The 27150-nt window shown below is 41.5% G+C and overlaps 2 protein-coding genes across 3 annotated transcripts in view; both read right to left on the bottom strand.

Moving 5' to 3' along the window:
• The window catches only part of arhgef10 (Rho guanine nucleotide exchange factor (GEF) 10), a gene marked incomplete at its 3' end in the record, with an annotated part of 145693 nt that extends 125880 nt beyond the window's left edge, over positions 1-19813 (bottom strand). For both annotated transcript variants that reach the window (XM_084045672.1, XM_084045673.1), the window contains exons 1-2: positions 19674-19813; positions 1441-1520 (exon numbers count right to left, since the gene is read on the bottom strand). In XM_084045672.1, coding sequence (XP_083901798.1) covers positions 1441-1477 — 37 coding nt within the window. In that variant the 5' untranslated portion in view covers positions 1478-1520; positions 19674-19813. The remainder of the gene's footprint in view (positions 1-1440; positions 1521-19673) is intronic.
• Positions 19814-21908: 2095 nt separating this feature from the next.
• The window catches only part of cln8 (CLN8 transmembrane ER and ERGIC protein), a 7503-nt gene continuing 2261 nt past the window's right edge, over positions 21909-27150 (bottom strand). The window contains exon 3 of the mRNA XM_084045691.1: positions 21909-25396. Coding sequence (XP_083901817.1) covers positions 25082-25396 — 315 coding nt within the window. The 3' untranslated portion in view covers positions 21909-25081. The remainder of the gene's footprint in view (positions 25397-27150) is intronic.

The following is a 27150-nucleotide window of genomic DNA, read 5'->3' as shown; positions in this document are numbered from 1 at the left end:
AGATAGAGAGGCACACTAAGCGCTTGCTGTCTTTTAAAACAGCTGTCTTTTAAAAAATTTGACATTTCAAGATAAATTTGTCTTCTTGGACATGAGATTTTAGGCTAGAAACAGATCTGCCAACTCGATCTGTTAACCCCCACGTCCCCGTGATAATGAATGATTGAGAGAGAGAAAATATATTATGAGAAAACCGTTCCTCTGTTCTTTCAATGGACTAAAGTTACAATCTTGCGTGCTTACAGTCACCTCTCACGCGAGTATAAAGTACTATACGGTTGGAAAATAAACAAATAAAAACGGACGCAATATCAGGCAATACCAGAACTTTTGCTACCAAGGAGGGCATGTGAAAACGGTCTCAAAGAGTCACAAAGAGTGTAAAATGATTGAGGTGGACATGGACAGTTAGCATTGTTGGAGGACACAGTTTGCATGAATTAATCATCTACTTTGAACCAGAAAACCACATGCCATCAAGAGCATCAGTCACCTCTTGAACTGAACTACACTATGAAGAGAAGTCATGTCGGCTGAGGCAAGAGAAGGTCTCAAACATAAAGATCAACACAGACACAGATTCATTGAAGTAGTGAGTAGCCTAGGTTGACACAACAACATGGACATTCCTGCCACAGCTGTCCTTCAATGTTGATGTCAACATCTCTCAGCTCAAAACCACTGTGGCCAGTACGGGGATCGAACCCGCGACCTTGGCGTTATTAGCACCACGCTCTAACCAGCTGAGCTAACCGGCCCCCGCAACCTTAACTCTTTAACTGCCAATCATGAGATTTCCCGTCATATACTTTCCACTCGTATACATCTTTTAAAGCGATCAGGGGATCGTGAAAACACTCGAAAATCGCTGGCAGTGGCGTGGCAAATTATGTTTTATTTCTGGCAGTCAAAGAGTTAATCCCAACCCACCAACACGGCACTGTATCACAGCAGGACATACAGAGTTGCGTGTGTGTGCGTGACAGCTCAAACACACAGCAGCTCGTGAGCTGTCAACCACCTTAAAGACTACTAATCATTGTGTGTATTCCTGCACTGCATGGAGTGACCTAGGTACATAGAAACACTGTATATACAAACAGAGCAATTATCTTTAAGCACTTTTGGAAAAAACAGCTGCTATTTGTGACAACTTGACAACTTTGCAAAAGCTTATCCCAAGCTAACCTTTCCTCCTATGTGATGAATATATATAGGCCAACTATTTCTGACAGCAAATACACAATTCTTAAGTTAGATTTCCCTCATTTGCAATGTAACAACTCTGTGTACACATCATTTCTATTGCCTTTTAATTGTACATACATTATTTAGTTTTGATTGTATTGTTTGCTTTGGCAATGTGAACGTATGTTTTCTCATGCCAATAAAGCCTTTTGAATTGAATTGAGAATTGAATTGAGGGAGATTTGGCATTACTTTCAGGAGGAGGCGGTGGGAAGTCTTCCTCGTCCATGTCTTCTTGTCTTGGACTCACTCTTCTTCACTCAGCAGCCTGCCTGGACCACAGAGGAAAGGGGGGGGGGGGGGGGGGGGGGAGGACACAGCCAAGAGGAAGGAAATAATAATGTCAGGAAGTGGCAGATCGAGTGGTTGACAATGACAAATGCAGTGGTGGAAGAAGTACTCAGATATTTTACTTAAGTAGAAGTAACAATACCACAATATAAAAATACTCTGTTACAAGGGAAAGGCCTGTGTTCAAAATGTTACTTGAGTAAAAGTACAAAAGCATTGGCATCAAAATACACTTAAAAGTACCAAAAGTAAAAGTACTAAAATGTTTGAAAATAGCAGATCTACAAGCTCACTGCGACACGTTGTGAGCTTGTAGATCGGCTATTTTCAAATACACTATGTATAAAATAGGGCTAAAGTGGTTTATGTATGTTTCATAATATAATAATTTATATCTGCAAAGTAACTAGTAACTAAAGTTTTCAAACAATTGCAGTGTATTAAAAGTGCAATATTTGCCTCTGAGATGTAGTGGAGTAGAAGTAAAAGTACTGAAAACTAGAAACACTCCAGTCAAGTAAAAATACCTCAAAATTGTACTTAGGTACATTACTTGAGTAAATGTACTTAGTTACTTTACACCACTGCAAATTAGCATAACTGAATAATAATGTCTCCCCCTCAGTCTATCTACATGAGCCAGTCTCAGACTGTCAGAGCAGTGTGGTACCTTTTGTCTCAACGGCAGCCCTTTGAACCACAACTAATTTAAGACAAATTGCACGATAATGACACACATTGAATGAAAACAAAGGAACCTCTCTCTCTCTCTCTCTCTCTCTCTCTCTCTCTCTCTAGGACGGACCCTGCTCCCACGTGTTTTAAAATGTAAACAAACAATCAGACCATTCTTATGTAGTTCTCAGTGTGTGTGTGTGTGTGTGTGTGTGTGTGTGTGTGTGTGTGTGTGTGTATTATGTGCGTCTTCCCACCATTCAGAAAATCTTTTGATGCAACATTACGCCAACAGCAGCGATGTGTTAACATGCGTCATCTCATCCTGGGTATTGTTTACTTGTTTAATAGTTTAATAACATTTTAATCTGTGCAGCACCTGTTTGCTAAAAAGCATAAAAGAGCTGGCATTACTTTGCACATCAGTATATATATCAAGGACTATGTATTTGTTTTTATATGAGTCAATTAAAAGTACAAAAAGTGAGTACACTAGTACGTTGGTTCTCAAAGTGGGGTCCGGGGACCCCCAGGGGTCCTTGGTGGGGTTCCAGGGGGTCCCCAGCAAAATGTGTTAATATAGCATCACAGTCATTTCAACCACTTTTATACTTTGGCTACTCAAGAATAGCAGATGTACAAGCTCATAGCGGCGCTATGAGCTTGTAGATCTGCTATTTTAGAAAAATAGTGTACATTTTTACAAATCTTTCTATATATGTATTTTTAAGCGAACATTTGTAACTCAAATATTTGCTTCTGGGGGTCCCTGGAACAAAATATTATGAGATAGGGGTCTGCAGCCAAATACATATCATTTTGGGGGTCCTTGACATGCACTAGAAGGTACTATTGCTGCAGCACTACAGACCAGCTGGGTTCTAACAACATTATTGCTGTTAGCTCTAAACAGCATTAATCTGTTGGCTAAACAGAAACGTTAGGCTATTGGTTTGTCTTTCAAAAACAAAAACAAACATTTCTGTTTTAACAAGCTAACGTAGAGCTCAAAGTGTAACATCTGTGTAAAGGAACCGCTCACCACAGTGAGAAACTAACTGATTCAAAGCATGTTAATTCTCACCATGCTTCAGCCCGTGGGTTCACTCAGTTATTTTAGCCCATTAAGACCTGGAACGCATCTGTGTCATTTTTAGATTTGAGCTAAAAAGCATTATTTTACACTCTGGCTATTCAAAAATAGCAGATATACAAGCTCGTAGCGCGGCACCGAGTGCCGCGCTACGAGCTTGTAGATCTGCTATTTTAGAAAAATCATGAAAATGTTGTGCAAATCTTTTTATACAAGCGAACATTTTTAACTCAAATCTTTGCTTCTGGGGGGGTCCCTGGAACAAGATACTTTGAGATGGGGGTCCGAGGCCAAATACATATAATTTTGGGGATCCTTGACATGAAAAAGATTGAGCACCACTGATATAGAAACGTACGTTTTTCAGAAAACTGTTGGGATTTAGGAGACGATGATGAGATTTCCCATCATATTTTGCTATGGCCCATACTGAAAATGACGAGAATGAGAATGGGGTTTTCCACTCACTCGTATACGTCTTTTAAAGCGATCGGGGGATCGTGAAAACACTCGAAAATCACTGGCAGTGGCATGGCAAATTATGTTTTATTTCTGGCAGTCAAAGAATCCCAACTGTTGGGATTTAGGAGACAGATTTAGAATCGGGTTCAGGTCTTAATGGGTTAGTCTGCATCAAACAAGGCTTTGATTCAAACGAATGGGCTGACTTGGTGTTTTCACACGCCATGAAAGTTAAGAAGAGTTTTACATCCAGTGAAATGTAGTAGACACATTTCTGCAGACAGTAAATACCAAACAGCAAGTCTGCCCTTAATTAACATGGCTGTTCAGACCTGCATATACTGTGTAAGCCTTCCTCAGGCTCACAACGTGTTGATTGAGGTCTCAGTATAGTCGCTACCTGCAGGTCATTAATCTTGGGCTTTTAATCAAAATCGCCTACAATTAACGTGTTTTAACCCACTCAGTCCGGGAACGCATCTGTGTCATTTTTAGATTTTTTTTAGCTATAACCATTATTTTATACTTTTGGCTGTTCAAAAATAGCAGATCTACAAGCTCATAGCGCCACGCTACGAGCTTGTAGATCTGCTATTTTTGAAAAAAAAAACGTGAAAACATGTGCAAATCTTTAAATATAGGCTATATGCATTTTTGAAAGCGAAACATTTTAACTCAAATCTTTGATCCTATTTTGAGATGGGGAGTGGGGGGTCCGCGGCCAAATACATATAATTTTGGGGGTCCTTGACATGAAAAGGTTTTGTTCCAGGGACCCCCAGAAGCAAATATTTGAGTTACAAATGTTCGCGTTTAAAAAATATATATAGGCTGTATTCAAAGATTTGCTCACATTCTCATGATTTTACAAAAATAGCAGATCTACAAGCTCATAGCGTGGCACTCGGTGCCGCACCATGAGCTTGTATATCTGCTATTTTTGAATAGCCAAAGTATACAAATAATGGTTACATATCTAAAAATCTAAAATGACACAGATGCGTTCCCAGATTGAATGGGTTAATAAATGCATGACATTTAGTCTGTCTCTAGATCTCCCCAGGTGCATAGCTGCTGCTAGAAAACATACCTATGTCTTTGCTGACATAAAACAACAGAGACCGACATAGCTCCACCTACTGTCTGCATGGGGAACAGACAGTAGCATGCACTGGGGCCTGGGGTCACATTGCTGAGTGTGTTTTTTGGGTAATAATAATGAACCCGTCGTTCTTTAGGCTCAGTGGAAATGTCACCAGCGTGCCAGGGCAGGAAACGACCCTCAGACCTGCAGAGACACGACGAGGGCCCTGGAAATTCTTTCCCCTTACAGCAGGTCCTCTGCAACGGATGTAAAAAAGACCGTATAGAGAAGGGTGACAGATTCTGTCAAAGATCGACCCTGGAAAAAAAAAGAAAAAAAAGTTGTGTGTGGAATGGATGACACAGCGCTGACATCACTCTGCAGTATAAAGCCAGCCTTGTGGCAGATGGGGGGGAGGGGGGAGGAGGGGTGTTCTATATAATTATTCTCTCTCTGACAAGCTTCGCTCTGGTTAACCCATTAAAACCGGGAACGCATCTGTGTGCCATTTTTAAGATTTCTTTGGGCTATTCAAAAATAGCAGATATACAAGCTCATAGCGCAAGCTTGTAGATCTGCTATTTTTTGAAAAATCGTGAAAATGTGTGCAAATCTTTGAATATATATATTTTTTTACAAGGAAATGTTTAACACAAATCTTTGCTTCTGGGAATTCTACAAATGTCCTCTAAATCCTAACCGTTTTTTTTTGGAGAAAAGAAAAGTACGTTGCTATATCAGTGGTTCTCAAACTCTTTCATGTCAAGGACCCCCAAAATTATATGTATTTGGCCGCGGACCCCCATCACAAAATATGTTGTTCCAGGGACCCCCCAGAAGCAAAAATTTGAGTTAAAAATGGTCCCTTTAAAAAATATATATATTCAAAGATTTGCACACACTTTTACAACTTTTTTTCCCAAAAATAGCAGATCTACAAGCTCATAGCGCGGCACTCGCACTATGAGCTTGTAGATCTGCTATTTTTGAATAGCCCAAAGTATAAAATATGGATAAAGTGGTTACACAGATGCGTTCCCGGTCTTAATGGGTTAAATAAAAGAAAACTACCACAGAAGTTCGACAATAGTCACACCAGTGAGTAAGACAAGACAAGCCCACACCACAGTGGTGCGAGCAGCGCACGAGAGCCAAGAGATAACTCAATACGAAAGCCTCAAAGCTTTGTTTTGTCTACAAATAATGTGAAATCCTCTGCTTCTTTCTTTCTTTGTCCTCCGGGGCCTGGCACAGGGCCAGAAACAGTGCCATGTGAACACACAGGGACCTAGTGTTTAGCTGGAATACAGTAAGACAGACAGACACCCGGACAATGCTAATGCTAACACAGAGGCAGGTAGAATATCCACTGCCTGCGGGGGCAAGCAGCCGGCATAATGGAGTGGAATGCAGTGACTAAAAAAGAGAGAGCAACTAGAGAGAGAGATCTCTGGTACCTACTGGTACAATTCATCACCATGATCCATCTTCTCTCTGCAGAGAAATATTGCCGTGTGTGAAGCACTTGATGTGCATTGTGTACCATTCCATGCACATGATAAAGTACTAAAATGTTTCACTTGAGTAAAATGATTAATACTGCAATATAGAAATACTCTGTTACAAGTAAAAATCCGGAATTCAAAATGTACTAGAGTAAAAGTACAAAAGTATTCGCATCAAAATGTACTTAAAGTACCAAAAGTAAAAGTACTCATTATGCAGAAGGTCCCATTTCACAAGTTTTCTAGAGTATATAAAATGTACAAAAATCCTTTGAAAATAGCAGATCTACAAGCTCACACATGCGACGCGTTGTGAGCTTGTAGATCGGCTGTTTTCAAATAGCCAAAGTTGAAGGGCTGAAATTGTGTGTATGTTTTGTAAGCTAAATCTACAAAGTAACTAGTAATTAAAGTGGTCAAATAATAGTAATGGAGTAAAAGTACAATATTTGCCTCTGAGATGTAGTGGAGTAGAAGTAAAAGTATTGGGAAATCGGAAAATACCTCAAATACCTCAAAATTGTACCTAAGTACAGTGCTTGAGTACATGTACTTAGTTACTTTCCACGACTGACAGTAGGTGTCTGAAGTGACTGGCACGGTTCAGAGTGATGATAACAAACAGCTCAACTCTGATTAGAAGGTAACAGAAAGGATAAAGTGACTCATCTCTCCACAAGGGCGTAAAGAATAGCACAGAGGAAGAAAGGGAAGTAGTGAAGAAGAGATGAATCATGCCGGTGTATGCGTGTATGTGTATGCCTTTCATACAAGAACATCCATGTCCCCATCATTTTCTACGCTAAGCTACACCGTCGTACCTTTGGCTGGGTGGAAGTGATATGCTATTCAGTCCACAATGGAAACAGGTCCCCAGCCTTAAAAGGGATAGTTCACCCCCAAAAACTCTTGGAGACTTGAATTCATGGTTATTTTTTTGTTTTTGTCGCATTCCTAAGCCAATAATTTGATGACCGGCGGACCAGTAGGCAGCGGTTCCGGTAGGAGATACAAAGGAGACTCTTTGTATGTCCTACCGGAACCTTTTATTTTTGTCTTAGGAATGCGACAAAAACAAAAAAATAACCATGAATTCAAGTCTCCATGGGGTGACTAATCGATAGGAAAAAAAAGTCATATTGGGGGTGAACTGTCCCTTTCATGTCTGACTGTACCATGTGCCGTTTACATCTCTGACTAATAAAGTATTCAATCAATCCACTACGACTTAACAACTCAGGACGGCGCGCATCTCGCAAGGCCATCGACTGTTCAGCCATGGGCATGTGAAGTTTTCTAGTGCAAAAAGACATACATGTATTCCGGTGTGATCCCCAGTGACATGACAGAAATGTGATGTTCCTCTTCTTGAACAGGCTAAACCTCAGAGCACCTGGACATACATGAGTGATTTTTAATCACAACATTGATGACAATCATTAAATGTCCAGTTCCATTAAAGCCCACAGGAACTTCACTTTGATTGCAAATGCTTTGTCTTAATAATTGCATTTTATTAGCGACAGTCTCTTTGTCATTACAGCTACAAAAACAGCCTTGGTTCCTTCACTTCTCTCCTATAATTACTGGGGGTTCTCAGCTCGTTTTTACTTGCTGCAGGGGAGAAGAAACTGGACGCACCTTCCTCTAAAGTACTTTAGAGTCTAAAGTACTATGCCCTGTGGCATGGCATCTGCGTAATCAGATGTCAACTGGTGGTGGAGGCCCTCTTCTCATCTGCAACTCCGCTCTGTGGGTTAACAACGTGTCTAAGGAGGTGACCGTAACATCTGAGAGTGATACTCTCTATCTCTGGCAGCTCTGCGCCTTTCAGGAAACCTGGCAACGCTCTTGTCTCTTAGCATACCGTGCATTCCTCACACTGTCGTACCACCGGTCAAAGCACAAATGTGTCTCAATTCTCATATTTGTCCTCACTTTCTTTCCCCCAAAGGAAATGGAGAAGGACATATTTGTTCCAAGTTTTCATTTCCTGAATGTTCAGATGACAGGGGATCTGACTGTCCTCCGACCCCGTCCCGTCTCACTGCCGAAATAGCTCAGTTGGGAGAGCGTTAGACTGAAGATCTAAAGGTCCCTGGTTCGATCCCGGGTTTCGGCATTTTGACCCCCTGAAGGTTATCCATAGTTTAAAGGCAGACTAGGTAGCTTTTCAGATCTGTGTGTGTACACACACTCCTCCCCCCCTCCCTTCTCTGACCGGTATCCAAGTGATCGCTGTCTTTGATGCATTCATTGATTAGAGAGAGCACTAACGAGGTTGACACTTTTATGGCCCAATCAATCAACTCAGCGCACAACCCCTTTGAAATTCAAAGGGATCAATTAAGAGCTCCGGCCGAGCCCCCGCTCTCTACTCCCCCCACAGACTTTTCAGTCTCTGCAAAGGGATGAATGTCAATATAAACAGTGGAACAAAACCAAAATACAGCCAGAGGGATGTGTCTTTCTGCAGGAAAACACATCAGCATAATTATAGTGGCTGATAGAGGGAAAAAAATCAAAATAAATACATATATATATTTTTTTTAATTAGGCTCAAGGTTACCTAGTCTGCCTTTAATAGTGTTATAACCCTGTTATTACAGGGTAATAACACTGACATTACTTATTATATCATGGTCAAACTAGAACTCCACATTGAAAGTAGGGCCTGATTCCTGAATGGTCACCACATGAGACTGTGATCTGACCCCTCCCACTCTCACTGCCGAAATAGCTCAGTTGGGAGAGCGTTAGACTGAAGATCTAAAGGTCCCTGGTTCGATCCCGGGTTTCGGCATTTTGACCCCCCCTCCCCTGATGGTGATCCTTTATAATCCTTATTTAAACATTCTCTAGGCTAGCCCTCTTGTCAGCTGCAACGTCCACCTAGCAACATGTCTTCGCTTTGAAAACACGACAAAACAGTGAGGATGAAGCCCAGTGTCACTATTCTGGGAATGTCATAAGACAAACATTCAGCAAAAATAGCAGATCTGCAAGCTCACAAGGAAAAAATGGCCCAAATACAGACCCCTGGGGAATCACGGTCAACCAAGTCTTCTGATTCATATATTTGTAGGGCCTGGTCTACAAGATACGCTACATACACCACAAAGACACCCATGTACCTGTCAAACTACATGTACGTCAATAATGTCCACAATCACAACACCAGAGGGAGCTCCACTAATCACGTTCAACCCAGATTTGGCTCAAACAAGGGGTTAAAGGCCTGGGCCGCAGCGTGGCGGGCCAGGCACCCTAGCCTGCAATGCCAGCCTAACTGTGTCGCAAGTTCGAGTCCCGTTCTTTGCTGCGTGTCACTCCCCATCTCTCTCCCCATTTTCTGTCAGTCTACTGTCCTATCTATAAAGGCATAAAAGCCCCCCCCCCCCCCAAAAAAATCTTTAAAAACAAGGGGTTGAATTCATTCTCCTGCTATGCCACAAAAATGTGGAACGCCCTACCAACAGTCGTAAATGAGTGTAAATCCCTACTCTCCTTCAATGCCGTTCTAAAAGAGCACTTACAGGTAGGTGGCTGCAATTTGAAACTGGCCCCTGTAAAAAGGCAATGCCTACACCCCACCCCCCTCTGTATCTCGGCTACATTGAAAATGAGGGCCTGCCCCTCAATTGTACCCCGAGTTGAAATAAAGGTTATGATGATGATGAAAGTATATAGGGTTTAAGTGAAAGTGGTTGCACATATACAGCACCCTTTTCAACAACCTTTCCAAACAACAGCAAGGTCACTGCAACCATTGGGGGGTTTAACGTCTTACTTAAAGCCCCAACCGACACGATGCCAGGAGTGCAGATCGAACCGAGAACCTCTCCGTTCCCAGCCAACTATACTGTGCCTGCTGAGCCACTGCAGGCTGTTGTGTAGTGTGAAATGAGAACAGGGATTTGAGGAAGACAACGCAGGGATGAAACGAGCCCATCTTTGATGACAGACTTAGCCGTGCGTGTGCTTACATGTCAGGGGGATGCTGCGCTACGTTGTTCAGACAGGAGAAACAGTCATCTGGCCCGCTGGTATATAATGCAGACAATTTGTTCACCTGTGTATTCATAACAACCTATCCTCAAAAGAGCAGCAACCACTGCTACAGTCTCTGACAGTGTTGGAAGAAGTACTCACATTTCTTACTTAAGTAAAAGTATTAATGCCACAAGGTAGAAATAGAACTGTTGTTCAGTAAAAGTACAGTACTCAAAATTTACTTGAGTATAAGTATATAAGTGTTGACATCAAAATATACTTAAAGTACCAGAAGTAAAAGTACTTGTTACGCAGAATGTCCCATTTCGCAAGTTGTCAAAATGTCTGCTATTTCAAACAGCCAAAGTATATAAAGTGCTGAAGTGGTTAATGTACGTTTTGTAAAATTAACTAGTAACTAAAGTTTTCAAATAATTGTAGTGGAGTAAAAGTACAATATTTGGATCTGAGATGTAGTGGAGTAGAAGTAAAAGCAATGAAAATAATTCGGTACTCCACTAAAGTAAAGAATACCTCAAAATTGTACTTGAGTACATGTGCTTAGTTTAGTTACTTTACACCACTGCACTCTGATAATGAACATGTTGACACAATAAGTGAGGTATGTGAGCCATAGGGTTGACCATAAATTGACGCCCTCGGTGCATGGCCCGCATAACGAACATTCAGCAGCGTTCTATAATGGGTCAAAACGTCTTCCTAATGGCGACCAGTGCTGAGTCACGCATTAAATCGCAATTGTTTGTGGCTTGGTGACAGGCAGCCATGCAGAGATGGGAACCCTTGCTGGTGTGTGTTGTACAAAGCCATGAGCAATCTAGGGCTCTCCTAGTGACAAGTGGCATTCCACACATGCCCGGAGGAGGGGGGGGGGGGGAGAGAGAAAGAGAGAGAGAGAGAGAGAGAGAGAGAGAGAGAGAGAGAGAGAGAGAGAGAGAGAGAGAGAGAGAGAGAGAGAGAGAGAGAGAGAGAGAGAGAGAGAGAGAGAGAGAGAGAGAGAGAGAGAGAGAGAGAGAGAGACACAGACAGACAGACAGACAGACAGACAGACAGACAGACAGACAGACAGAGAGAGAGAGAGAGAGATGCAGAGGTTTTCCAAGTTGTGAGCCGGACTGCCTCTGGGGGGGTTGGGGCTCTTTGGCTGGTTGCAGTGGTGGAAAAAGTTCTCATATATTTGTACTTAAGTAAAAGTAACAGTACCACAATATAAAAATACTCTGTTACAAGTAAAAGGCCTGTGTTCAAAATGTTACTTGAGTAAAAGTTCAAAAGTATTGGCATCAAAATATACTTAAAGTACCAAAGTGAAAGTGCTTAAGTGTTTGAAAATAGCAGATCTACAAGCTCACAACGCGTCGCGATGCGACGCGTTGTGAGCTTGTAGATCGGCTATTTTCAAATGGCCTAAATATATATAGGGCTGGGGTGGTTAATGCATGTTTTGTGATAATAATCAAAATCTACAAAGCAACTAGTAACTAAAGTTTTCAAATAATTGTAGTGGAGTAAAAGTACAATATTTGCCTCTGAGATGCAGTAGAGTAGAAGTAAAAGTATTGGAAATTGGATATACTCAAGTAAAGTACAAATACCTCAAAATTGTACTCAAGTACAGTACATTCACGACACGCTGTGAGCTTGTAGATCTGCTATTTTCACCAAAGAGATTTGGAGTTGAGGGTGGAAAAAAGAAGCGGACCCTGGGGGACTCTGGTCAACTAAGTATATAGGGCTTTTAAGGCGGTTAACCTGGCAGGGTGTGAGTCTTCTGCCTCTGCCAGTTTACAGTATTCATCCTTCCATTACACACACAGCAGATCCACGGCCAATTCCACATGTACAGACAATGAACGGGCAGGGTTGGCAAAACAAAGCAAGGGTGAGAGGGAAGGAGAGGCCAGCAGTTCAATTCTCTTCTCTGTTCTGTCAGCTCTGTAGAGCTGAATACCAACATGACATGTCTTGAGTGTCTAGTGCGCTGTCACTCACTAAGCAAAGCATAAACAAATACTAACATAAGTAACAAGTCCGTACGGTGCTCAGACCCACAACCTTGGTGTTATTAGCGCCATGCTCGAACGCACACTGAGCTAACATACTAATCAATCACTCCCCTGACTTTCCACAGAAGCAGCTAGAGCAGAGGTGTCAAACTCACGTTTTGGAGGCCAAATGCGCACCCCCAAAGAGGTCCAATGCGGACCCCAACATGGTTTTCAGAAAAGTAAAAACATACTACCTATTACTCCCCTCCTTCTTCTTAATAATTAACAACATTTGTAAAGTGATATACTATAGTTATGGCAATGACTGAGACAGCAGGTTGGAAAAAGCCAGTGACAGTGGTGTAAGTGAACGTGCACAAGTCACGGTTCGCCCAATGTAGCTCTCACTCCAAAATGAGTTTGACACCCATGAGCTAGAGTGATATTTCAGGTACATAAAGCCACTTTCAGACATGCACTGTATTATGGAAGTTTTCCAGACTTTTAACGTATGTTTGAAAGCAATATTCCGGCTCAGTGGGATCGGACATGCAACAGACTTTATGCCGGCAGGACCCTTGACTTAAGTCCGGGTAATGTCCGATTGAGCCAAAACGTCTCAATGTGTGAATGGACGCCGTGATAGTGCGGTAAATTTACATTCAGCGAGTGGACGCTTCAATAGAAGCGAGTGACGCTTCTATTGTCGACGAGTGGAGCCTCCCCTCCTCCCAGGGTGTTTGGAGAGAGATACAGTAGTTAACTGAAATCCAGTTCCATTCTGCTTTTTATTAGCGTTTGAGTTGGAAATATTCACTGATGGAACTTCCATGAAATGACTCATAACAAGCGAAACAAAACATGAACGTCTCTTTAGTAATTGTAGACATTGAGCTACATGTATGTGCACTTGTCTGTACATGAAGACCAATGTTATTTCTCCAGCTTCGAGGACGGACGGCTCGTTTTAATTAAAAGTAGGTTGTAGCGTAACTCGTTTGTCTACATTAGGCCTACTATGGTAGGAAAGATGTTTTGTATGGGTGCATACAAACAGCCACGCTATGAGCTTGTAGATCTGCTATTTTTTGAATAGCCAAAGAAATCTTAAAAATGGGTTAATGCATCTGAAACAAACATTCTCCTGTTGCATGCTACATGTGTGAATCCCCCAGATATTATCTTCCAGTGTTTGTTCATATGAGAGAAAGTGGCTTAAGAGAGACTATCAGGCCATATCAGTGCGTTAAGGAGAGAGATAAGAGAGGTAAACCCAGAGATAACACACCTCCAGACTTCTTCTGGTCAGTGACTATATTGTCTACCACACACGCTCATACACAAGGCTGTGTTTTAAAACTTTGCATCGGTGAAATAGCTCTACAGGATGAGACACACACACACACACAAACAGGAGGATCAATATAACCGTTACATCAGCTACCAGTTAATTATAATGGCTGAAGCGGGTGCAGGGAACATGCTTCAGTAGTCATTGCCTGCGGGTTGCAGTACAAGAGTCATTAATTGCAAGATTTGCCAGACGTGCAAAGGGATTTATGCACAGCTCTGCATATCTCAGTCAACTTTGCAAGGCTGTTCCAAATGGAATACAACCCGGAATAAACCCTGATGACTCAGAGTTCCCCCGTGTTATACACTAGTATCATGTTCCCAGATGTTTCACAGTGTAAGCGTTCCCAGATGTTATACGATATGGTGTTATCTTGCACACAACATATACTGTGTCAGTTCCCGTAGTGTAGTGGTTATCACGTTCGCCTAACACGCGAAAGGTCCTCAGTTTGAAACTGGGCGGGAACATGGTTTCCTTTTAGCGTGTGTGTGTGTGAGGGTAGAGAGGCCATCTGCCCCGTGATCAGAAGGTCACTGGTTCGCCTCCCGGCCCCGGTCTACACATAGGTATGTGTCCAAGTGTCCCTGACATAGACACTTAACCTCAAACAGAATGCTCTATCTCCATAACCATCTAAGCAGCAGAAGCTGAAAGTGAAATTCCCCAGCCGGATTCATAAATGCCTGTCTGCCCATCAGAGAGTATAGCTGGTTGAGAACTCTCCTACCAGACCATTACTACATTCTACAGCTTCAGTTGGTTGTTATCTTAAGCCTATAGTTCAAACTACCACAGATTTGTAACGAGACAAAACCCGATTTAAGCCTCATTTATACAAATAGCCGATCTACAAACTTGGCACGTTCTGAGCTTGTAAAGAAAAATCGTTCTGAATTAACTCTAATATGTCAAGCCAGACCCTTTCCTCAACATTCTGCAAAGAAAATTAAAAAGTAGACAAAAAAACATTATTTTCTTATGTGTCCCTCCCAGCCTGTGACTTTGAACACACACCAGGCAAAATATAAGTTAGAGAGAGTGCAGTTTGCTTTCCAGACATGCTGTCCAATTAAAGATGGGAGTTAGCCACGGTCTAGGCTGTCAATCCTATAGAGCTGAACCCCACCCACCCAGTTATGCACAGACAAGAGGCTTTGACTGGCCAACATGTGGTCAGAAGAAGACTATACACAGAGTCTGTGAGGAGAGGGCAGTGTGGAGCGCCCCTGGCCCACAGAGCTCTTTTGTTAGCTGTCCGGCTATTAGCATCTCAATATCAATAGAACAAGCCACTCAGGATGGCGTTCCAACATCAGATTACAACTAATGACCACAGGTCCACTATACAATGCTCCAGACTGTCAGTATAATAGACATTGTACTGATGATGTCACATCACAGCGTGGAAGAGGTTTCTTGAGCCAAGATTGTCAACGACTTCTGACTATTGTCGTCCGATGGCTGAATCAAGTGGTTCCCAAACGTTTTAGCTCGAGACCCAAAAGAGAAATTGTATGTCTCCTCTCGGCAGTGTGAGCTTGTAGATCTGCTATTTTCACTACTTCTTAAAAGTTTTTTTCTTCTTCTCTAATTTATGGATTTGTTTAAAGTTTTTAATTTTATTCATGAAATTCTTCTGGAAAATGTTTGAAATTTATTTTAATTTATGTTTTTTTTTTAATAAAAAATAGGCTGTCAGGTTACATTGAGCCTAGGTGCCCGAACCGCTAGGTCAGCGGTCCGAGCACCTAGACTCAACGTAGCCTGACAGCACGTCGCGGGTTCGAGTCCTGATCCCGACGACCTTTGCTGCGTGTCACTCCCCATCTCTCTCCCCATTTCCTGTCAACCTACTATCCTATCAATAAAGGTATAAATAAATCTTGGTTCCTCGCAAGCAAATCTTAATGTAGGAAACAAAAAATAAAGGGATATTTACTCACGACCCATACAAATTTGTCTGCGACCCACAAAATGGGTCCCGGCCCAGCGTTTGGGAACCACTGGGGCTAAAAGTTTCCTTTAGTGGCCTTTTTAACCTGTGTGAATAAATGAATAGTGTGGCATGCACTGACACTGCCCACGTTAAGGCTCTGTTGTTTCATCACTACCCAAAATGTATCTGTACCACAACAACACATGGCAAAATTATAACGAATCCATATTCATCATGACATGATGACTTTGTAAACAACATCTTGAACTGTCCAAGTCAAACTAAGCCTTGCTCAAAATAGAAATATCCACCATGCACTGAAAAATTACCCAACAGATGTCCCAGGCTGCCGAACAACAAGTGTATTTAACCATTTTTCCCATGTCCACCCTACTGAAGGGTCCATGGCGTTCCTCTCACCCATCTGTTGCTGAAATATGCTGTAAATCCTCCATGTCATATCCCACTGGACGCTCACTGGGCTGGGCGGCTGGTGGGCGGGTGGGTGGGTGTGACCTCATAGTCCCTCTAAAAATGACTGGTATGCTCCTCTGTGTGATTACTGTGCATTCTGGCACCCACAGACAGAGTATAAATAAGGCATTTGGACTATAACACCACCGAAACAGAATGACTGCTATAAAGATGCTCGATCAGTTCAGCTATGAGAAGAAACCTGGGCATATTGTACACCCAGCTGCATCTGCGTTTAAGGTCAATCCTACTATAAATACTACTGTCTACTGCAGTGGTTCTCAGCCTGTGGGTTGGGACCCCGGAAAAGGACTTTTATGACTTTTTAAAACCTTAAAAAAGACCATTAAAAGAGACCATTACTGAATCAATAGTAATCAACAAACTATACTATAAAAACTGGTCAAACATTGGCCAGTGTCAAATAATCTAAGAAAGAGGCAACATTTTTGAAAATAGCTGATCTGCAAGCGAGGTGTTGTGAGCTTGTAGATCTGCTATTTTCACAATATTTATCTGTGTAACCGAGTCAAACTAAATGCAATGCCTCAACTCCTACAATTCCAAGTGCTTGCCAGGGTGCGGGGCCCCCAGTTCAAATATGATCATTTTGCGGGGTCACGGCTTGAAAAGGTTGAGAACCACTGGTCTACATTACTATCCTACGATGTCCGTCTGTCTGTCCTTAATGCCTTTCATCCATGTTTCTCCTCAGTGGATTGACCAATCGATCTCAACTTACTTGCACATGGTCATTGGGAAGTTGGTATATGAAGAACTCTCACAATACTTCTGTGAGTTGAGCTGGGGAGAGTGACTCAGGGTTAATGGATTGGCAGGTGCCTCCAATGGTCTAATTGTGCTCTTGTCTTTATAGTAGCATGTTGCACCTGCATCTCGAGGCTACAAACAAACAATGCTGGCAGAGAGAGAGATCTGGCTCAATGGTGCAAAGTTGTTTGATTTAAACACAGCAAGCAGCAGACCTAAGGTTACATGTAGACTTGGTGTAGTGTGTGAGTGGACAATAACGCTCAGAAGCTTTCATTACAAAATAGTAGAAATTGTAGAACCCACAGTAGCAGGTTCGGTGTGCAACAGAGACTTGACTATGCATGTTTCTCCTCAGTGGGTTGGTATATTAATCTTAAAATGTAATGCATTGCCTTGTGTTTACCTTGCTTACTGTAAATCGCTCTGGATTAAGAGCATACTGCTAAATGCCTAAATTGAATGAAGCTGAGTTGTACCATTTACTAAATTTAGTTTTTTTTGACACAGGCTATGGGATCATCTAGTGCCAGTTGCGATATACAAGTCTAAAATCTGCTCATAGATTGGGGGCGCAAAGCCCTGGCTACAGTATGGACTAGTAACAATAATTGGGTGAGGGGAGATACTACTAGAGTGTGACTGGACGCCTCCTCCTGTTATGATGCTGATGACAGGAGTGAAATGACCCTGTAGAGCATATTGTGTCACCCTAATCATCCAGACAACAGACACCAAGCAGGTGGCTCTGGCCTTTGTCACAAAACCTCACTTTCTTCCAACAATGGCGGCTAATTGTCACTCATCGGGTACAAAACAAAAACCACAGGTTTTTGGAGATATTGTTGAGAAGACTGGTGTCTGTCCGCTGAATGATGTCTGGTGAACATCAATCGCTTGAGCGCCAGCTGGCGTCTGATCAGGAGGAAGTGTCGAGCAAGGCCGAGCGTGCAACATCACCGAGGGAGGGGGGAGACTGGACCGTGACTTGTTGTGATGAGTAAGGCTGGGAGATGATTGATTAATTTGATTCTCACAATATCTTTTACCAAATACCTCTCTTGATATTGTGGGGGTGACTATTGGTGCTTTCACAGAATTATGTACACAGTGAGGCTTTTGATAACTGGTCATCAGTAATGCCTTTAATAATATCTAAGGTAAAGGAAAATACTAGAACCACTGGGACAGCCATGCGAGTTCAGAAAATGACAACTTAAATGTAATTCTTTAAATCCCAGACAGTATACACCTGTATCACCACATTGATTATATCCCATCCCACAACGCCAAGAATGAAAGAAGTCCAGAGAATCTTCCTTTAGATGTTACAACAATGGGGTGGTGGAGGGATTAGACATCTGTGTTTGCAGCACAACTGACCCTGGTTATTTGCTAAGCAAATTACGGGTAGAGTGTGTGTTTTGTGTATTTTGGCGCGCGTGCGTCTAAACCTCTCAAACTACCAGCTCCTATCCAGCACCGATGCACAGGGAACTGGACTGTGTGCAGGGCGCCACACGACTCAGGAGCACATCAAAGGAGCGGCATGTATCTAAACTATCTTCTGCAGGGCTTATCCACATATAAATAAAGCACTTTAGCATCAGATGCAAGTCAAAGGCAACTCTTAACAGCTTATGAAAGAAACTGTATTATTACATTAGGCGTTTATTACTGACTGCACTGTGTTGCACTGACGTTCCAGTTGACTGGAGCTGTGCTGTGAGGAATGCTATGCATGACTAAGTGAATTTGTAGACTGAGTGAGCTTCCTCTCTGACCAAATAAGTTGATAAGAGAATTACTCTTGACTTTGTCTGAATGAAGCTGTATTCATCTGTACTTTAATGAGCTCTTTAGTCAAGTTCTAAGTGAGTTTGAAGTGACTATAGTGCACCTGCAGTCTTGTACTGTATCATGTACTGTATGCATCGTTGAGGGAACTAGTGACAAAGTTAAGTACAGGATACATACTTTTTGTTTTGCAGGTGATATAAACAAAACCATCAAAAACGTGGTCATTGTCTGTCTTTGGGACTTGGAAGCTTGTGTCAGTGATTATTCTATCTATGACAGGGCTGGATGAACAGATTAAGTTAATATCTTTAGCCTCAAGGTTTTCTGCAAGACTTACAATACATTATAAATGTAACATGCAAAAGGTCAATAAGATGACACAGAGGTGACATGAGATGAGTGCTGGCATCCTGGCAGACAATTCGCCACGTTCTACCAGTTGTGGCAAAAGTAAATTTCTTTACTTAAGTAAAAGTATCAACACTGCAATGTAGAAATACTCTGTTACAAGTAAAAGTCCGGATTTTTTTGGGCATCAAAATGTACTTAAAGTACCAAAAGTAGAAAGTACTCATTATGCATAATGTCCCTTTTCAAATGTATAAAAAAAGTTTTCAAATAATTGCAGTGGAGTAAAAGTACAATATTTGCCTCTAAGATGTATAGTGGAGTAGAAAATTGGAGATACTCCAGTAGAGTAAAAAATACCTCGAAACTTTACTACAGTACAGTACTCGAGTAAATTTACCTAATTACTTTACAGCACAGAAAACTGTATTTTACAAAGAAAAGGGCGACATTTAGTGAAACGCAACAGACATTGAAACACAGTAGCTATGGTTACATTGTTGCTCCCCCGAAACAAAAGTAGCTAAAGTATATGTACAGTTACAGTTGGCTACATATTCGTTTACACCGCTCTCTCTCGTGGTATAAACTCAATAAAAAAATGCTTTAAAACGCATTTGCACTCACCATTTTAAGACTCCTGGCCAAATCAATGACGTATCCTCTGCTCTGTCCCACTTCTAACATGTAAGAGTCTATCTAATCAGTGACAAACATTAATGAATCATGCATTACAACTAAAATCAAAACATCTACTTTTCTATGTCTGTCTCACTCCAACTTATTCTCGGTGCAAACTGTCTCACTCGCTCCTTCATCCTCGACAAGGCCCGCCTCCTCCTCCTAAGCAGGTCATTGGTGGACATTTGGGATTCGACCATTTGATTGGCTGCGGGGAGCTGTCCGTCACATTTCCCAAAGTCTTCTCCCGTAGGATGGAATACATGCGTTCCGATCAGTCCCACGTGACCTTGTGTGAGGTGGCTCCCTCCCTTAGAAACAGCTGTGCTGCTGTGCCCAGTGGCGCTACAGCAGTGGTTTCTCAAGCCTTTCAGGCTGTGACCCTCCAAAATAATCATATTTGAACTGGGTGGGGAGTCGGGGACCCCCCAATATAATCATAATAGGCTCTATGCACAGCAGCCATATTATCACTTCTTTCACAGGTGTTACCAATGATACTAATGAAGGCTCTGTTCTGTTCCATTTAGTGTAGCACAGTGGTTTCCACGACCCCCATAACTCTGAGTGTACAAATGGAACCAAAAGGACCCATTTGGTTCCATTTGTACACTCTCAGAGTTACACACCTGTAAGGGGACATTTGGAAGCCCATGAGGGTCCCCCCAACTGTAGACCCACTGGTGTAACAGAGTGTTTCCAGTGAGACAACATGCACAATATCAGCACCCTGACTCTTTGACCAGAATGGAACAGAGCCTTCATTAGTATCATTGGTAACACCTGTGAATGTCTTCATAATATGGCTGCTGTGAATAGAGCCTATTTGAACTGGGGACCCCCAAAATAATCATATTCCCCCCCCCCCCCCTGGAGTTAGGAGTTGAGGCATTCAATTTTCTTTGACTCGGTGTCAGCTCCACAGATAAATATTGTGATAGCAGAATAGCAGATGAAAATAGTGAAAAGCAGTGAAATGATAGTGAAAAGCAGTGAAAATAGACGATCTACAACAAGCCAAAAATGTTGCCTCTTTCTTATATTATTTGACAATTTGACCAGTTTTCATAGTATAGTTTGTTGATTACTTTTAATGCAATAATGGTCTTTTTTTCCTTTTGAGGTATTAAAAAGGTCTACTCTTAAAAGTCCTTATAAATTGTCACTTCACTGTCATCTGGGGACCCCCAAAAATAATGTAGGGACCCCCCTCGGGGTCCCGACCCACAGGTTGAGTTTTTCTTTTTTTTTCAGGTGGGGGTTTGTTATTATTATTAAATATGGCTATTTTATTGCTACTTTTAACTTTTTAATGGATCCTATCTATTTAAGTAAAACCTGATAAAAGTGTCAAACTCCCAAAATCCACCAGAATACTGGAAATTACATCTACTGTTAAAAATGTCTTGGGGGGGACAGGCCATCAAATACAGTTATTTTTAAGGCCACGGAAATAAGTGAATTTAATTCCATTTAAAAAAAAAAAATCAAATGCATAATATAACTTTCAGTGAAAACTACATTTTTTTATTTCACAAAATAATGTATTGGTATTTACAAATTTCCTATATTTGGTTTACAAAACAAACAGTGTCCCCATCAGAGGGAAATATGGACATGAGTTTACCGATCTGAGCTCACTATGCTACATGCCTGCCTAATGCCTATCACCTTGGGAGCAACAGAAAGCTCCTGTTGTATGAGGAGTTGTAAGGGATTTTGTGTTGTATATAGTATATTTTAATGTATTGTACCTTTTAACTTTTTTACTCATGTGTTTTCGACTATTGTTTGGACCCAATGTTTAATACAGACTCATTTGAAGATGGGGATGTGGAGACGGGGCCGTTATAGGAATTCACAATCTCAACAAAAGACACAGGTTTAAAAAGCGCATTGACAGGAAAGAGGCAGAGGAGAAAACCATACAATAAGCTGGGGTAGTGTCGGTAGTGCATCAAACGCCACTGTGGCCTCAGGGGCATGTATGCCTAATTCTTTGAAGGGCAGGATGCCTAACTGAAGGGCAACCGCGGTCAAGGCCTTCGTGGCCTCCATGACATTCCTGCCCTGGCCCTGATGTTGGACAACAAGGGAATGGTCTCAGCACAATTCATTTTTAAAACATTTTTTTTCATGATTTGTTACACTGACTTGTTTGCAAAGAAATAAACCCATTCCGATACATGAACATGATTGATAATAACAGAAGTATAATCTTAAGCCTTCTTATTCAGGTGTAAGTGAATATCACTTTACTGTACCTGTACCACTAGACAACTTACCTCTTTTCTCATACATTTAAATGATTCTTTGTTATTACTTTTAAATATCAGTGATGACACAGCCCCTTAAGTTGGTCTGTTCAAAGGGCAGCTGGTCTGTCCTATCCTGCCACCTAGAGGGCCAACATTCCACTGCATTCAATTCGTGGACCAAAATAAGGTTATTATCGCAAGGAGGCAGATTAGAAGAAACAGTCTACACATTGAAACGGTCATATACTTTTTCCGGATCCTTTTCTAATGTAAGAAAACACATTTTATTGGGTCAAATGTATCTCAAATGAATGCATTTTCGTTTTGGTATCATAAAGAATTTACAGTAGCCGGCTAGTCGCATACAGTCCCTAAACAAGGCCTTGTAGTCATTTCTACAGAGTTAACTACACAATGTAACTGAAATGTAACAGCACGTAAACTAATTAAGAGCATAATTAGAATAAATTGTTTTGTAGGGTTAGTTCATGGAAATGTTGCTGAACTTTGAAAATGTTATCGCAACCATCCATCCACACAACAACTGTGAATATGTTTTGTATACAAGTGAGTACATACATGTTGACAATGCAATATCCCCAAAAAATCAAACATTCTTCAGAAAATCTATGTTCACAAGTCCCATCACAGTACAAGCAAAGGGACCCAGTTTTAAACTGATAATTGTGGCATGGTGTCCAGGAGATGCAGAAGTCTGACACACTAATACTGAAAGGTAGGTACTACCATATCTTAGCTTAAAAAGGCTTAAGGCATATTAACATGAAATGAACATGCCGCACTGTTTACTCATCCTAACCCACCCACTTAAGTGTGTAGATTAAGGTCCAAATGTTTTATAATATCCATATGTCAGTATTGATCCTCTATAAATGTAAAACAATTTCCATTATTCCACTCCTCAAACAAGATTAAAATGTGTCCATCACAGCCAAAACAGTGTTACAATAGACAATATCAAACCACATTGCCAGATTATCTGATACAATGAGACCATTGTATACAGGAACAACAAGGAAACAACACTCATGTCATTAAAGCATGTGACATAAGAAGAAAAACAAAGAGAGAAAAAAAGGAAATAAATCAAGGTTTCATAAGAACTTATGATTTTAAGCTGTAATAGGACGTAATGGGTAGTGGTGTTTACTCAAGTAATGTACTTAAGTACAATTTTGAGGTATTCGTACTTTACTCAAGTATTTCCAATTTCCAATACTTTTACTCCACTACATCTCAGAGGCAAATATTGTACTTTTACTCCACTACAATTATTTGAAAACTTTAGTTACTTTGTAGATTTGGATTATTATTACAAAACATACATTAATCACTTCCGCCCTATACATTTCGTCCATTTGAAAATAGCCGATCTACAAGCTCACAATGCGTCGCATTGTGAGCTTGTAGATTTGTCAGCTTGTAGATTTCTATACATTTGGAAACTTGAAATGGGACATTCTGCATAATGAGTACTTTTACTTTTGGTACTTTAAGTACATTTTGATGTCAATACTTTTGTAGTTTAACGTAAGTACATTTTGAATTCCAGACTTTTACTTGTAACAGAGTATTTCTACATTGCAGTATTGATACTTTTACTTAAGTAAAAAAAAACTACTTTTTCCACCACTGCTTATGGGGAAGAGTCTTACAAAGTGAGACAGTCTGGAAATCACTTCAACGGGAGACAACAGATTCTAAGTGCATTTGTACGTTTGCAGAATTCTGGCAAAGTCTGAACTTTCCATGTGAAATTTGGGGGTTATTTATACCTACTGCATGTACTGTACCTTGTCATATACAGTCTAGGGTAGACTGTTGCACCTTTCTTTGGTGCTAGTTAGGAACTAATCATTGTCATATATAGACATGAATTTGGTCTCGTCATTCGCAGACATGTCTAATAGAAATGTAAAAAATGACAATGCATTTATTTTAACCTTATGTGTGTGTTCGTTCCCAAACAGTGACCATCTGTGCTCAGAGGCAGCTGATGTTGGTGGGATTTGGAGGACTGTGGAGGCTACAGGTCCTCACACCCACAGTTCCATGATATGTTGTTGTTTTTTACCCCAAAATAAATGTATATTTCCTGTTATATAACTTTTGCAAATAAGAATAGGTCAACATTTTAAAAAATCGTAACATCCCATGGTAAATGTACCAGAACTTCTCCACCCCTTTGCAACCCTCTTCATGAGCAGAGACTGTTCCTCAGCATCAAGAAGAACGTTCATGTTAGACATCCTCCTCTCTGATGGAATTGGGTCCACAGTAACCATCTCCCAGTCCCAACGTGATCCAAGATTGAACTGATTCAATTGTCCAATTGGGCAAACACTCGTGACTTCCTCTTTAAACTGAACCCGTCATTCTGTCCCACCTGACCGGTGATGAAAAGAGTGTGTTTGTTGTACAAGGATCCGAGCGTGGGGCTAATTGGGTCCACTCTGACAAGGACCACATGTCTGTTATTACTCCATAACTGCCAAGCTCCCGCTCATACTTATACTATACGTGGTGCAGGTCGATTCTGACACGAAGACGTTGTGTTTTGCAAGTATGATTTAAAAGAAAGAACTGGGGTTTCATGGTTCGATGGCTTTTGATTACTGTGAACGAATGACCCAGCTGGCTGTGGAACGCTAATAACTGCAGCACTACTCCCTGAGAGCACTGCCAAACCAGCCACCGCCCCGTTCCGTAAAGTTGCACCTCTCTGCCAACATCCAAGATGTTAAACTAGTTCCATTCAGTCACATCTCCCTGCTAAAAACAAACTATGTTACATCAACAGCCACCAGAAACACTAGAACGAAGACAAATGAAAATGGCCTGTTCAAGGCTAACGGAAGACAAGGTATTATTCACTAGATATTAGTGACCTATGGATCATGTCAGTCTAAACCCCCCCCAGAAATGTAGTTAAAACCAAACTAGTAGAGTCACTCACCACCCGAAACCACTTCACACATCCAGTAAGAAAAAACAGTTAGTAAAGAAGCGAGACAGTTCCGTTGACCCAGTAAACAAACCCTCACCCCCAGCCATGACTCAACATGGCGGCGGCATTCAGTCCGTGTGGGGTTTGTTGTGCTCCACCGCGGAGCCGTTCTGGGGCGCCGGCTTGTTGCCGAAGTTCCAGTCAACCGGGTTGAGGAGCTGCATGGTCTTCTTGTGCGTCCAGAGCGGGTTGATGAGCACAGTGAGCAGGGCCAGGCCGCTGAAGAACAGCAGGCGCTGGGGCAGAACCAGGTGGACGTTGATCTCCTCCCAGTGGCACCAGGTCACCCACCACATGAAGTAGGTGAGCACCATGCGACAGTGGAACATGTGGATCATCACCCACTGGTTGGCCCTCCAGAACAGGCTCTGGGCCCAGCCCGCCTGGAGAGGGACAGAGACACGCAACGACCATGTTGAAAAAAAATGATGTACTCTATTGGTTTGCAATATATTTAACCACTTTAAACAGTATATACTTCATTGACCAGGATCCTCCAGGGCACTGGTTCTCAAAGTGAGGTCCGGGGACCCCCAGGGGTCCTTGAGGGAGTTCCAGGGGGTCACCAGCTAAATGATAGTTAGGAACCAAATGGACCCTTATGGGTCTGTAACTCTGAGAGTGTACAAATGCTACACTCTTTTTTTCACACTCTCAGTTAAATTAACATTGATTTTACAATATGAATTGGGTTCCCAGAGATAGAAATGCCATTAAATGGGGGTCTGTAGCCAAAAGCATGTCAAACTGGGGGTCCTTGAAATGTAAATGGTTGAGAATCACTGCTTCTCTTATGGCGGTCCCTGGCTTATCTTTTCAAATGGGGGTCCGGGGGCTAATATGTGTCAATTTGGGGGTCCTTGACATGAAAAAGTTTGAGAACAACTGCTCCAGGGGTCTATACGTTCCCTCCTTTTGAATCTCTATGCTGAAAATAGCACATCCATGAGCTCACAACGCTTTGCGATGTATTGTGAGCTTAAAGAATCAGCCATTTTCACAGAATGTGGTAGAAATAATTATATCATTTAATTTGACATAATTTCATCACATTCTGCTTTTAAGCTCCATTCATATATTGTATGACATTATTGGTATTGACACGGGCTAACTACAGCACATGCATAGAGGCCACATTGCAGTGTCCAAACAATAGATTTATCCATATCTGTATCTCTGAACTAAATACAGGAGGAGGAGGAACAGAAACATTATGGCTCCATCTTTTACTGCACCTTCCTCTTTCTAAGGCTGGGCTTATCAACTAAAAACCATAAAAAAGGTGCAAACATGTGTAACAAAGAAGAGGAATTGAAATTTAGTCGTTATGCCATTTAATTCCTCCCCACACACACGTGTGTGCTGTCACTGCTGTTGTATCCTATATCGACTCTAAATTTAGTTCTTAAAATGGTGGTTATGTAAGTGACAGTGCTGTGGAAAGCCACAATGCAAGCTTGTACATGTGAGATGACTCAAAGATGATGACACAACCGGTCTGTGGTTTTTAAAAAACAGGAGAGCGACACTTTGAAAAACAAATTTGCAATATCATACCACCTACATTTTGACACTGCTCCTACATAATCTAATTGTTTTTATGTTAAAGGTTTTTCTTTTCTTTCTTTCTTTTGTACTTTTGTTGTATTGTGCAGTATATTGTATCGAATTTTAAACCTGCCCAGGGATTATCATTAGCTATAGGATTAGCCAACTCTGACACTTTCTGTAGTTGGGAACTTAAAAAGAGAGGGGTTACATGAGGTCATAAGATAAGAGCTGCCCTCAGCAATAACTGTGGCTCGCCGCATAAACGGACAGTCCTGGAATGCTGTCATAAGATAAATTCACTTTCAATGAACAAAAGATTCTTGTTCACTCAAAGCAAAAATATGAATGTCCCAGCGAGGCCAGGTGCAATGTTATCAAAGGTTAATACAATAGGTTGTAATATCATACGAGAGAGAGCGAGAGTGAGAGAAAAATGTTGTGCAAGATCTGTGTGGCGAAAAAGCAAACAGAGGGAGTAAAGTAACTAACTAACATTAACCACTTTAGCCCTATTTTATACCTAGGCTATTTGAAAATAGCTGATCTACAAGCTCACAACGCGTTGTGAGCTTGTAGATCTGCTATT

Source organism: Gymnoscopelus microlampas, assembly GCF_963454915.1.
Source record: "Gymnoscopelus microlampas genome assembly, chromosome: 20".
NCBI lineage: Eukaryota > Metazoa > Chordata > Actinopteri > Myctophiformes > Myctophidae > Gymnoscopelus > Gymnoscopelus microlampas.
Note: the sequence above shows the minus strand (reverse complement) of the source record. Positions and strands in the feature narration are given on the sequence as shown.